General features: G+C 31.9%; 1 protein-coding gene across 1 annotated transcript in view; it reads left to right on the forward strand.

Annotated features, from left to right (window-relative positions):
- The first annotated feature begins 10283 nt into the window (after window positions 1–10283).
- Window positions 10284–14152, forward strand: part of pde8a (phosphodiesterase 8A) — a 65574-nt gene continuing 61705 nt past the window's right edge. Inside the window, exon 1 of the mRNA XM_063004649.1 lies at window positions 10284–12729. Within this exon, the coding sequence (XP_062860719.1) occupies window positions 12592–12729 (138 nt within the window). The 5' untranslated portion in view covers window positions 10284–12591. The remainder of the gene's footprint in view (window positions 12730–14152) is intronic.

Below are 14152 nucleotides of genomic sequence, written 5' to 3' on the forward strand. Positions count from 1 at the left end.
ATTATACATTATATTAAATACTATATTATACACTAAATTATACATTATATTATACACTATATTATACACTATATTATACACTATATTATACATTATATTATACATTATATTATACAATATATTATACACTATATTATACACTATATTATACATTATATTATACATTATATTATACAATATATTATACACTATATTATACACTATATTATACACTATATTATACATTATATTATACACTATATTATACATTATATTATACATTATATTATACATTATATTATACACTATATTATACACTATATTATACATTATATTATACAATATATTATACACTATATTATACACTATATTATACATTATATTATACAATATATTATACACTATATTATACACTATATTATACATTATATTATACATTATATTATACAATATATTATACACTATATTATACACTATATTGCGCATTATATTATACACTATAATATACATTATATTATACACTATATTATACATTATATTATACACTATATTATACATTATATTATACATTATATTATACAATATATTATACACTATATTATACACTATATTATACATTATATTATACATTATATTATACAATATATTATACACTATATTATACACTATATTATACATTATATTATACATTATATTATACAATATATTATACACTATATTATACACTATATTATACACTATATTATACATTATATTATACACTATATTATACATTATATTATACATTATATTATACATTATATTATACACTATATTATACACTATATTATACATTATATTATACAATATATTATACACTATATTATACACTATATTATACATTATATTATACAATATATTATACACTATATTATACACTATATTATACATTATATTATACATTATATTATACAATATATTATACACTATATTATACACTATATTGCGCATTATATTATACACTATAATATACATTATATTATACACTATATTATACATTATATTATACACTATATTATACATTATATTATACACTATATTATACATTATATTATACACTATATTATACACTATATTATACATTATATTATACAATATATTATACATTATATTATACACTATATTATACATTATATTATACACTATATTATACACTATATTATACATTATATTATACAATATATTATACATTATATTATACATTATATTATACACTATATTATACATTATATTATACACTATATTATACATTATATTATACACTATAATATACACTTTATTATACATTATATTATACAATATATTATACATTATATTATACATTATATTATACACTATATTATATAATATATTATACACTATATTATACACTATATTATACATTATATTATACAATATATTATACATTATATTATACATTATATTATACACTATATTATATAATATATTATACACTATATTATACACTATATTATACATTATATTATACACTATATTATACATTATATTATACACTATATTATACACTATATTATACACTATATTATACATTATATTATACATTATATTATACACTATATTATACATTATATTATACACTATATTATACATTATATTATACACTATATTATACATTATATTATACACTATATTATACAATATATTATACAATATATTATATACTATATTATACATTATATTATACAATATATTATACATTATATTATACACTATATTATACACTATATTATACATTATATTATACACTATATTATACATTATATTATACACTATATTATACACTATATTATACATTATATTATACAATATATTATACATTATATTATACACTATATTATACATTATATTATACACTATATTATACACTATATTATACATTATATTGTACACTATATTATACATTATATTATACATTATATTATACACTATATTATACATTATTTTATACACTATATTATACACTATATTATACATTATATTATACTTTATTTTATACATTATATTATACACTATATTATACATTATATTATACACTATAATATACATTATATTATACAATATATTATACACTATATTATACACAATATTATACATTATACTGTATTATACACTATTTTATACACTATATTATACGCTATAATATACACTATATTATACATTATATTATACACTATATTTACACTATTTTATATACTATATTATACACTATATTCTATACTTTATTATGCATTTTATTATACACTATATTATACACTATATTGTACACTTTATTATATACTATATTATATACTATATTGTACACTGTATTACATACTACATTATACACTATATTATATACTTTATTATACACTATATTATACAATATATTATACACTATATTGTACACTATTTTATACACTTTATTATATACTATATTGTACACTATATTATGTACTATATTATAAACTATATTATACACTACATTATGCATTATATTATACACTATATTAAGCATTATATTATACACTATATTATACACTATATTATACACCATATTATACATTATATTATACACTATATTATACATTATATTATACACTATATTATACACTTTATTATACAATATATTATACACTATATTTTACATTATATTATACACTATATTATACATTATATTATACGCTTTATTATATACTATATTATACACTATATTATGCATTATATTATACACTATATTATGCATTATATTATACACTATATTATACACTATATTATACACTATATTATACATTATATTATACACTATATTATACATTATATTATACACCATATTATACACCATATTATACATTATATTATACACTATATTATACATTATATTATACACTATATTTTACACTATATTTTACATTATATTATACACTATATTATACATTTTATTATACGCTATATTATATACTATATTATATACTATATTATACACTACATTATGCATTATATTATACACTATATTATGCATTATATTATACACTATAATATACACTATATTATACACTATATTATACAATTATATTATACACTATATTATACATTATATTATACACTATATTATACACTATATTATACACTATATTATACATTATAATAATAATAATAATAATACATTTTATTTATAAATCGCCTTTCACGAGACCCAAGGCCACTGTAAAATAAAAACAATAAAAATTACGGAGAGCATCAACATAAAACAGTAATGTGCATGTAAATAAAATAGATAATAATGTCATGATTAGGATTGTAATGGTATAAAAGTAAAATAAAATACAAGATAAGACAAAATTAAAACAAAACAATGAAAATGTAAGATGAAAATAAAACACTAAATAAATGATTAAGCGATTGCTTACTCATAAGTTAACTGATAGAGATGTGTTTTGAGACTAACTTTGAATAATGACAATGAATGACAGGTACGTATCTGTAGTGGGAGTTCATTCCAGAGTTTAGGGCCAGCAACACTAAAAAGAAAGAAAAGGGCGAATTCTTGAAATGTTCTTAAGATGGTAAAAGGCGGTTTTGCATATATTTTTGATGTGAGGCTCAAATGACAGTGTTGTGTCCAGAATGACACCCAGATTTCGAACCTGAGCAGAGGAAGAAGTAACAAAACCCGATATAGAAAAATGAATGTTACTGAGCTTCCTGACAGTCGCAGGTGAGGAAATCAGTATGGCCTCAGATTTAGTGCTATTTAGGCTCAGGAAGTTTTCACTCATCCAGGCCCGTACATCAGTCAGACATTCGATTAGTACTGTGGGAGGAAGAGTATGAGATGGTTTGGTGTAGATGTAGATTTGAACATCATCTGCAAAACAGTGAAACTGGAGCCCATGCCTTCTAATTATGTTACCCAGAGGGAGCATATACAATAAAAAGAGCAAGGGGCCAAGCACTGAACCCTGATGGACACCACGGGACAACACACACGGATCAGACCGAAATCTCCCAACTGAAACAAACTGCTGCCTATCTGTAAGGTAAGATTGGAACCAATTAAAAGCAGTGCCGTTGATGCCAATCAATGTTGCAAGCCTAGTAAGTTATATATATTATATATTATATTATACACTATATTTTACATTATACACTATATTATACATTATATTATACACCATATTATACGCTATATTATACACTATATTATACATTTTATTATACACTATATTATACACTATATTATATACTGTACTATATTATACACTATATTATATACTATGTTATGCATTATATTGTACACTATATTATACACTATATTGTACACTATATTATATACTATATTATATACTATATTGTACACTGTATTATATACTATATTATACACTATATTATATACTATATTATACACTATATTATACACTATTTTGTACACTATATTATATGCTATATTATATACTATATTGTACACTGTATTATATACTACATTATACACTATATTATACACTGTATTATAAATTATATTATACACTATATTATACATTTTATTATACACTATAATATATACTATATTTTACACTATATTATACACTATTTTGTACACTATATTATACACTATATTATACACTATATTATACACTATATTATACACTATTTTGTACACTATATTATATGCTATATTATATACTATATTATACATTTTATTATACACTTTAATATATACTATATTTTACACTATATTATACACTATTTTGTACACTATATTATACATTTTATTATACACTATAATATATACTATATTATACACTATATTATACACTATTTTGTACACTATATTATACACTAGGGCTGGGCGATATGGATCAAAAATTATATCTCGATATTTTTTTCTGAATGGCGATATACGATATATATCTCGATATTTTTTTATCCCATAAGGTAATAACAAAAAGACACTTCTGAGACAGAGCTACATGTTCCAATTTTTTTACAGGCACTTTTATTAATATTCATGCTGTAGAAGCTTCACACAAGAATTTTTTTTTCTTAAAAAAAAAAAAAAAAGAGCTATTCTAAGAAAAAAAAAAAAGTTGTTTTCTAAGGCATCTCCTGTTGTGTAATGTGAATTACAAATATATTGTCTGGCCCTTTAAGAATGTTAAATGTACTATAGGGAAGATGTCGGAATGACACGGTTTCCGGCTGAGCTTGTGTGACATTAAAAGTAAAACCCCGTTAAAGTAAACCCCTCGTTAACCCCCCACCCCCCCATGTTTGGACTTTATACATTATTTTATGTATATGTCGCCACAACATAAACATTTACATTAATATTTTCTTTTACTGTATAGAACTCAGTTCTGTAATACAGGTATAACTAATCGTTCATGTTACTGTGTAACTATTACAACATTTAATGCATTTTAATCAGCGTTCTGCTTCATGCACTTTATTATTATTTCACAGCTTTATTTGTTGTTTAATTGCTGTTTGCTTCTTGTTTACTGCAGAGTTAGTTCATGCAATTTAATAATGTTTGGTTGTTTATTGGCCGACAACAAGAAATACTATAATAGAAGATAAATAAATAAATGACGTGTCGGACGTCGGGCAATCGTCCAGTATAAACTAACACGACCACGTACAACATCCAGTACAGAAATCACTCCCATAATGTTTGTTTTTACAGATAGAGCAAATACATGCACATCACATATACAAACACAAGTCAGAACAACAGGAGATGCACCGCTACGTTATTATTACTTTCTCAACACTTAATGTAAAGTAAATACGTGCATGTCAGCGTGTGCATGCCCTTGTGTTGGTTTTTAAAACAAATAACGACTCGTTTTCTTGTTTTTTAACTTTGGGATTTGAAGTGAAAAACGAATGAAGGTACACGGAGCTGGAACCTTTTATCTGGACTTGTTTTCGGCGTTCTCTACAGAATACATTATTCTGCTGCTCATCTGACACTTTGAATTCGAACCGTCTCCAAATAATTACAAAATTAGTCATTATTTTTATTTTTAGTAAACAGCTCCTCTTCGATAGCTTCTGTCACGTCTTTATCCGTCTCCATGCTATCGCTGCCTGCAGGACTTACTGGTGAAGCGGTGGGGAGGGGCGAGTTGTGTTCAGTGAGGGAGAGGGGCGGGGCAGTGAGGGAGAGGGGCGGGGCAGTGAGGGAGAGAGGCGGGGCAGTGAGGGAGAGAGGCGGGGCAGTGAGGGAGAGGGGCGGGGCAGTGAGGGAGATAGGCGGGGCAGTGAGGGAGAGGGGCGGGGCAGTGAGGGAGAGAGGCGGGGCAGTGAGGGAGAGGGGCGGGGCAGTGAGGGAGAGAGGCGGGGCAGTGAGGGAGAGGGGCGGGGCAGTGAGGGAGAGAGGCGGGGCAGTGAGGGAGAGAGGCGGGGCAGTGAGGGAGGGGGCGGGGCAGTGAGGGAGAGGGGCGGGGCAGTGAGGGAGAGGGGCGGGGCAGGTGAGGGAGAGGGGCGGGGCAGGTGAACATTTGCAGAGACAAACTGGGAGAAGAGAAAGACGAACTGTCGGATCTAACTGGAATGTAACATCTATATCCATATACGCGATATTGTCTTATCTTATATCGCGTATGAAAATATATCGATATTTTATAAAATCTCGATATATCGCCCAGCCCTATTATACACTATATTATACACTATATTATACACTATATTATACACTATATTATATTCTATATTGTACACTTTTTTATATACTATATTATACACCATATTATACATTATATTATACACTATATTATGCACTATATTATACTCTATATATATACAGTGTATTATATACTATATTATTTACTATATTATACACTTTATTATACACTATATTATACACTATATTTTACACTATATTATACAATATATTATGCACTATAATATATACTATATTATACACTAAATTATACTTTATATATACACTATATTATATACTATATTATTTACTATATTATACACTATATTATACACTATATTATACATTATATTCTACACTATATTATACATTATATTATACACTATATTATACACTTTATTATACATTATATTATACACTATATCATATACTATATTGTACACTATATTATATACTATATTATACACTATATTATACATTATAATATACACTATAATATATACTATATTTTACACTAAATTATACTCTATATATATATACACTATATTATATACTATATTATTTACTATTTTATACACTATATATATACACTATATTATATAATATATTTTACACTTTATTATACACTATATTACCAAAAGTATTTGCTTGTCTGCCTTCACACACATATGAACCTGAGTGACTCCCATTCTTAATCCATAGGGATTAATATGATGTCGCCACTCTTTGCAGCAATAACAGCTTCAACTCTTCTGGGAAGGCTTTCCACAAGATTTAGGAGTGTTTATGGGAATTTTTTACCATTCTTTCAGAAGCGCATATGTAAGGTCAGACACTGATGTTGGACAAGAAGGCCTGGCTCACAGTCTCCACTCTAATTCATCCCAAAGGTGTTCTATCAGACAAGTTCTAGTCAAGTTCTTCCACACCAAACTGGCTCATCTACGTCTTTATGGAGCTTGTGCTTTGTGCACTGGTGCACAGTCATGTTGAAACAGGAAGGGGCCATCCCCAAACTGTTCCCACAAAGTTGGGAGCATGAAATTGTCCAAAATCTCTTGGTATACTGAAGTATTAAAAGTTCCATTCACTGGAACGAAGGGGCCGAGCCCAACTCCTGAAAAACACCCCCACTCTACACACTGTTCTTGAGCTAATCTGAAGGCCACATGAAGTTTGGAGGTCTGTAGTGATGGACTCTGCAGAAAGTTGGTGACCTCTGTGCACTATGTTCCTCAGCATCCGCTGCCCCGCTCTGTTATTTTACGTGGTAACACTTGGTGGCTGAGTTGCTGTCGTTTCCAATCGCTTCCACTTTGTTATAACAGCACCGACAGTCGACTGTGGAATATTTAGTAGTGAGGAAATTTTACAGCTGAACTTGTTGCACAGGTGGCATCACGGTACCATGCTGGAATTCACTGAGCTCCTGAGAGTGACCCGTTCTTTCACTAATGTGTGTAGAAGCAGTCTGCATGCCGAGGTGTTCGGTTTTATACACCTGTGATCATGGAAGTGATGGGAACACCTGAATTTAGTGATTTGGATGGGGGAGTGAATACTTTTGGGAATATAGTGTAGATGGTTTAACAGTGTGGAGCTTCCCCAAACACCTTTAGGATGAATTGGAACTTGGATTGTAAGGCCGTCCTCTTCGATCAGTGCCTGACCGTACAAAGAATCAAAGGTTCTTATAGCTACCAAGAATTCTGTGTGGACTCAGTATTAATGCCTATTGGTTTGGGGAGGACCGACAGACTCATGGTCGTGTGTCCACATATTTTTGGCCCTGTAGTGAATCTGTGTTGTATTCGTTTCCAGGTGATTTGAACTCTTTGTTTGTTTGTTTGTTTGGTGAGCAGTACAGACACACATAGGTCATATTAGTACAACACAGCACCAAAGATCTCGGTTCAGGCCTCACCGTGGAGTTTGGCATGTTCTTCCTGTGTTTTTTCCCTCAGGGTTCTGTGGTTTTCCATGAACTTCCACAAACATGCAGGTGGGTGGATTGACCACACGTACAGTAATTACATCAGAATGAATGAACTAAACTGATCACATTATCAGGGGCGACACGAGACAGAGGGTGGTGAAGAAAGCTGACCCGTCTGTGCCGGCAACTATCACAAAGCAACGATGGTGTAGTGACATGACATCGTTTGTTGGATATAAATATGTTAAAATGTTTGTTGCTATTTACAAGATAGTAAATTATTTACAGTTTGTATAAATCAATTATTATTTTCTATTTTTATTTATATGTAAATATTTCTAGATAATTAGGAACATAAATTGTTTGTTTTTTTATGCAAATTGGATATGATTGATGTATTTTTGTATAATTATGATGATTTTTTTGTTTTTATTGGGTATTATTATGAATTTTTGTATTTTGTATTTAAATATATAATTGGTGTATAATTGTAATAATTAATCGTTTGTTTTGACTATTATTATTTTTAATATTATTATATATTATTTATATATTTATTTTAATTATATTTATTATTATATTTAATAATATTATATTTATTATTATTATTATTATTATATGTATTATTGTTATATTTATTATTATTATATTTATTATAATTATATTTATAATTGTTATTATATTTATTATTATTATATTTTATATCATTATAAATTAATTATTATATTTAATATATTTATATTTATTATTATTATATTTATTATTATTACATTATTATATTTATTACTGCTATATTGTATTTTATTATTATTATTATTATATTAATTATTATTATATTTTGTATCATTATATATTATTATTATATTTAATATTATAAAATATAACTATTATATGTATTAGTATTATATTTAATATATTTATATTTATTATTATTATATTTAATATGTTTATATTTATTATTATATTTAATATGTTTATATTTATTACTATTATATTTATTATTATATTTTATATTATTATATTTTGTATCATATAATATTATATTTAATATTATAAAATATGACTATTATATGTATTAGTATTATAATTAATATATTTATATTTATTATTATTATATTTTATATTATTATGTAGTATTTTATTATATTTAATATTATAAGATATGATTTTTATATGTATTATATTTAATGTGGTTATATTTAATATATTTATATTTAATGTGGTTATATTTAATGTGGTTATATTTAATGTGGTTATATTTAATGTGGTTATATTTAATATATTTATATTTAATGTGGTTATATTTAATGTGGTTATATTTAATGTGGTTATATTTAATATATTTATATTTAATATTTTTATATTTAATGTGGTTATATTTAATGTGGTTATAATTAATGTGGTTATAATTAATGTGGTTATATTTAATATATTTATATGTATTATTATTATTATTATGTTTATTATATTTATGAAACGTAATCGTTCTCTCAGCTGTCAATCACGTGATTTTGAAGCTGCCGCCTCGGGTAGTCCCCGCCCACGCGCTCCTCGGCGGCCTCTGATTGGCGCGGCGGGGCTGATTTGCATTGACGTCAGTAGAGGCTGTAGGTCAGTGGCGGCGCGTGCTTTTATTGGATGTGCTGCTGTCAGGAGAAGGAGAAGAGCAGCAGCAGCAGCAGCGGCGGAACAGCGGCCGATTATTCTCTCATTAAACAGCGAATTTAGCCACAACTCTCGGCTCCTCTCTCACACACACGCCGCTCCGGACCCGCCGAGGCCCTGCGCTGGCTGATCCGGGACGTGGTGGGCGCGGATCGGGGGGTTTTCGGCGAGATTTGGGAGGCGGAGTGTTGTGTGGTGATCTGACAGACTGAGGAACATCAGAGAGACGCGAGCGCGAGCGGGCGCGTGAGGAGGAACCGAGGCCGCGCGCGCTGCTCCTCACACTCATTTAAGCGCCAAACCAACCGTCTCTCAGCGATATCTGGCTCGATTAACCGCTAATCACACTCAGTATCGCGGTATCGGTATGAAATGTCCGGCCTCGGTGGAGTAACGGCGGCGTGCGGGGCTTTACGCGGCGTTCATGTGCAGCTGGAATGCTGAGGGATTCTGTTCTCCTGCTGTAAGGGTGGAGTAAACCAAAACAGGGCCAAACATGGACCAAAGCAGGGCCTGAACCGGGACTCGACCTTATAACCATCTCACCGTGGAACTATGGAGCATGTCTGATCTACACACAGTCTGATCTGATGTGAAAGAGGCAGAGGAAATCGGTTTCCTGGTCTGGGCTGGTGGGGGGAACCACAGGAAAGTAGTTCATCTTCTTCATTAGAACTGTTAGTATCATTCATGCATTCATACAGGGAGATACGAGATAAAAAGAGAAGGAGGAGAAGAAGGAGATAGTCCTGGGGAGAACCTAACAGACCCGGACTGTGTGGATTTACGAGCTAATCAGGTGGAGAACCTCCAGGAACCAGAACGTTTCCAAGTGGAGAACTTACACGACCTGGTCTGGAGAATTTACAGAATCATCAGGTGGAGAACGTGAAGAACTTCTTCTAAACTAGAAGGTTAAAAACCTACAGAACCTACCTTAAAGGACGTACGAGAAGAACATCATCATTAGGTGTAGAACCAACAAGTGTGCTCCAAAGTATTCACGCAAAAACCTTGAGGAACCTGTTTTGAAGGACTTAGAACCAGAACATTACAAAGTGGAGAACTTACGTGAACGTGAGGAACCTCTTCTGAACTACAGGGTTAAAAACCTACGGAACCTACCTTAAAGGACGTACGAGAAGAACATCATCATCATCATCATCATCATCATCAGGTGTAGAAGCAACAAGTGTGCTCCAAAGTATTCACGCAAAAACCTGAGAAACCTTTTTGAAGGAACCAGAACGTTACCAGGTGGAGAACTTAAGCGACCTGGTCTGGAGGATTTACAGAATCATCAGGTAAAGAATGTGAGGAACTTCTTCTAAACTAGAAGGTTGGAAGCGTACGGAACCTACCTTAAAGGACGTACAAGAAGAAGAACATTGTTATCATCAGGTGGATAACTTGAGGAACGTCTTCTAAACTAGAACGTCACAAGCTGAGGAACGTTACCAAGTGGAGAACTTACAAGGCCTGGTTTAGAGGATTTACAGAATCATCACTTGGAGAACGTGAGGAACCTCTTGTAAACTAGGTTGAAAACCTACAGAGCCTACCTTAAAGGACGTACAAGAACATCATCATCATCATCATTAGTTGTAGAACAAACAAGTGTGCTCCAAAGTATTCACACGAAAACCTGAGGAACCTATTTTGAATGAACCGGAACGTTACCAGGTGGAGAACTTACACGACCTGGTCTGGAGGATTTACAGAACTATCAGATGGAGAACGTGAAGAACTTCTGAACTAGAAGGTTAACAACCTACGGAACCTACCTTAAAGGACGTACGAGAAGAACATCATCATCAGGTGTAGAAGCAGCAAGTGTGCTCCAAAGTATTCACACGGAAACCTGAGGAACCTGTTTTGAAAAACGTAGAAGAATTTCATCACCTGGTGGAGAACGTGAAGGAGAATTTAAGATCATCAGGTGGATAACGTGAAGAAGCCGGTTTGAGAGCGTACCGTGGTGTGAAGAACGTAGCAGGCCTGTCTGCGGAGGTGAAAAACCCAGACGTTCTTGTCCTTGAGGTCTTCGCTGGAATGTGAAGTAGAAGCACAACATTAGATCAGAAGAATAACAAGAATCCAGAGAGGAACACCTGAAGCACCAATCAGAAGAAGATCGGAACTGGAAAGCCAAGGACGGGCGGCGGTTCGGAGGACGTTAACGTGGATTAGACTCCGGCGGAGAACCCGAGGAGCTCATGTTGTAGGACCTCAGGAGCGCAGAACCCAGGGAGGTCGGTTTGGAGAACTTCAAGAGGACGAGGAGAAGAAGAAGAAGCGGGAGTGAAGCATGGGCTGTGCTTCCAGCATCCGTATCTCGGATAGGGTGGTGTATCACAGTGGTAAAGAGTCAGAGGACTGCCCACCCCACTCGCCCCCGCAGGGCAACAACACCCTCAACTGCCCAATCAAGTCCTCCGACTACCAGGTGAGTTCTGCACGTGCTCAACAAGCCAAGTGTGTACCGATCCGATACTTTCATATCGCGATATTATATCACGGTTCTCTTAGTATCGTCCGTTATTATTCTGTGTGGTCGTGTCGATCTGATACTCAGTTCTCATCAGTATTGTGATTAATTGTAACATTTTATCGTGGTTTTTATAGTGTTATCAGTTTTATCCACAGAATACAGAGCAATCGATATATTTACACACACCTGTATCGCAATACTTGGTTCATCATATCGCGGTTCTCTTAGTATCGTCCGTTCTCATGGGATTATGGGAGAACGTTTCTTTATTCTGTGTGGTCGTGTCGATCTGATACTCGGTTCTCATCAGCATTGTGATTAATCGTAACATTATATCGTGGTTTTTATAATATTATCAGTTTTATCCTCCATATTTGTCACATAAATACAGAGCGGTCGATATATTTACACACACCTGTATCACGATACGTGGTGAACATTTTATCGCGGTTCTCTTAATATCGTCCGTTCTCATGGGATTATGGGAGAACGTTTCCTTATTCTGTGTGGTTGTGTCGAGTTCTAGAGCTTCAGAGTTCTAGAGCTTTAGAGTTCCAGAGTATCAGGGTTCTAGAGTTCCAGAGCTTCAGAGTTCCAGAGTATCAGGGTTCTAGAGTTCCAGAGCTTCAGAGTTCCAGAGTATCAGGGTTCTAGAGTTCCAGAGCTTCAGAGTTCCAGAGTATCAGGGTTCTAGAGTTCCAGAGCTTCAGAGTTCCAGAGTACCAGGGTTCTAGAGTTCCAGAGTGTCAGGGTTCTAGAGTTCCAGAGCTTCAGAGTTCCAGAGTACCAGGGTTCTAGAGTTCCAGAGTATCAGGGTTCTAGAGTTCCAGAGCTTCAGAGTTCCAGAGTATCAGGGTTCTAGAGTTCCAGAGTACCAGGGTTCTAGAGTTCCAGAGCTTCAGAGTTCCAGAGTATCAGGGTTCTAGAGTTCCAGAGCTTCAGAGTTCCAGAGTACCAGGGTTCTAGAGTTCCAGAGTATCAGGGTTCTAGAGTTCCAGAGCTTCAGAATTCCAGAGTATCAGGGTTCTAGAGTTCCAGAGCTTCAGAGTTCCAGAGTACCAGGGTTCTAGAGTTCCAGAGTATCAGGGTTCTAGAGGTTCAGAGCTTCAGAGTACCAGGGTTCTAGAGTTCCAGAGTACCAGGGTTCTAGAGTTCCAGAGCTTCAGAGTTCCAGAGTATCAGGGTTCTAGAGTTCCAGAGTGCCAGGGTTCTAGAGTTCCAGAGTATCAGGGTTCTAGAGTTCCAGAGCTTCAGAGTACCAGGGTTCTAGAGTTCCAGAGTACCAGGGTTCTAGAGTTCCAGAGTATCAGGGTTCTAGAGTTCCAGAGCTTCAGAGTTCCAGAGTACCAGGGTTCTAGAGTTCCAGAGTATCAGGGTT

Source organism: Trichomycterus rosablanca, chromosome 11 (genome assembly GCF_030014385.1).
Source record: "Trichomycterus rosablanca isolate fTriRos1 chromosome 11, fTriRos1.hap1, whole genome shotgun sequence".
NCBI classification, from domain to species: Eukaryota; Metazoa; Chordata; class Actinopteri; order Siluriformes; family Trichomycteridae; genus Trichomycterus; species Trichomycterus rosablanca.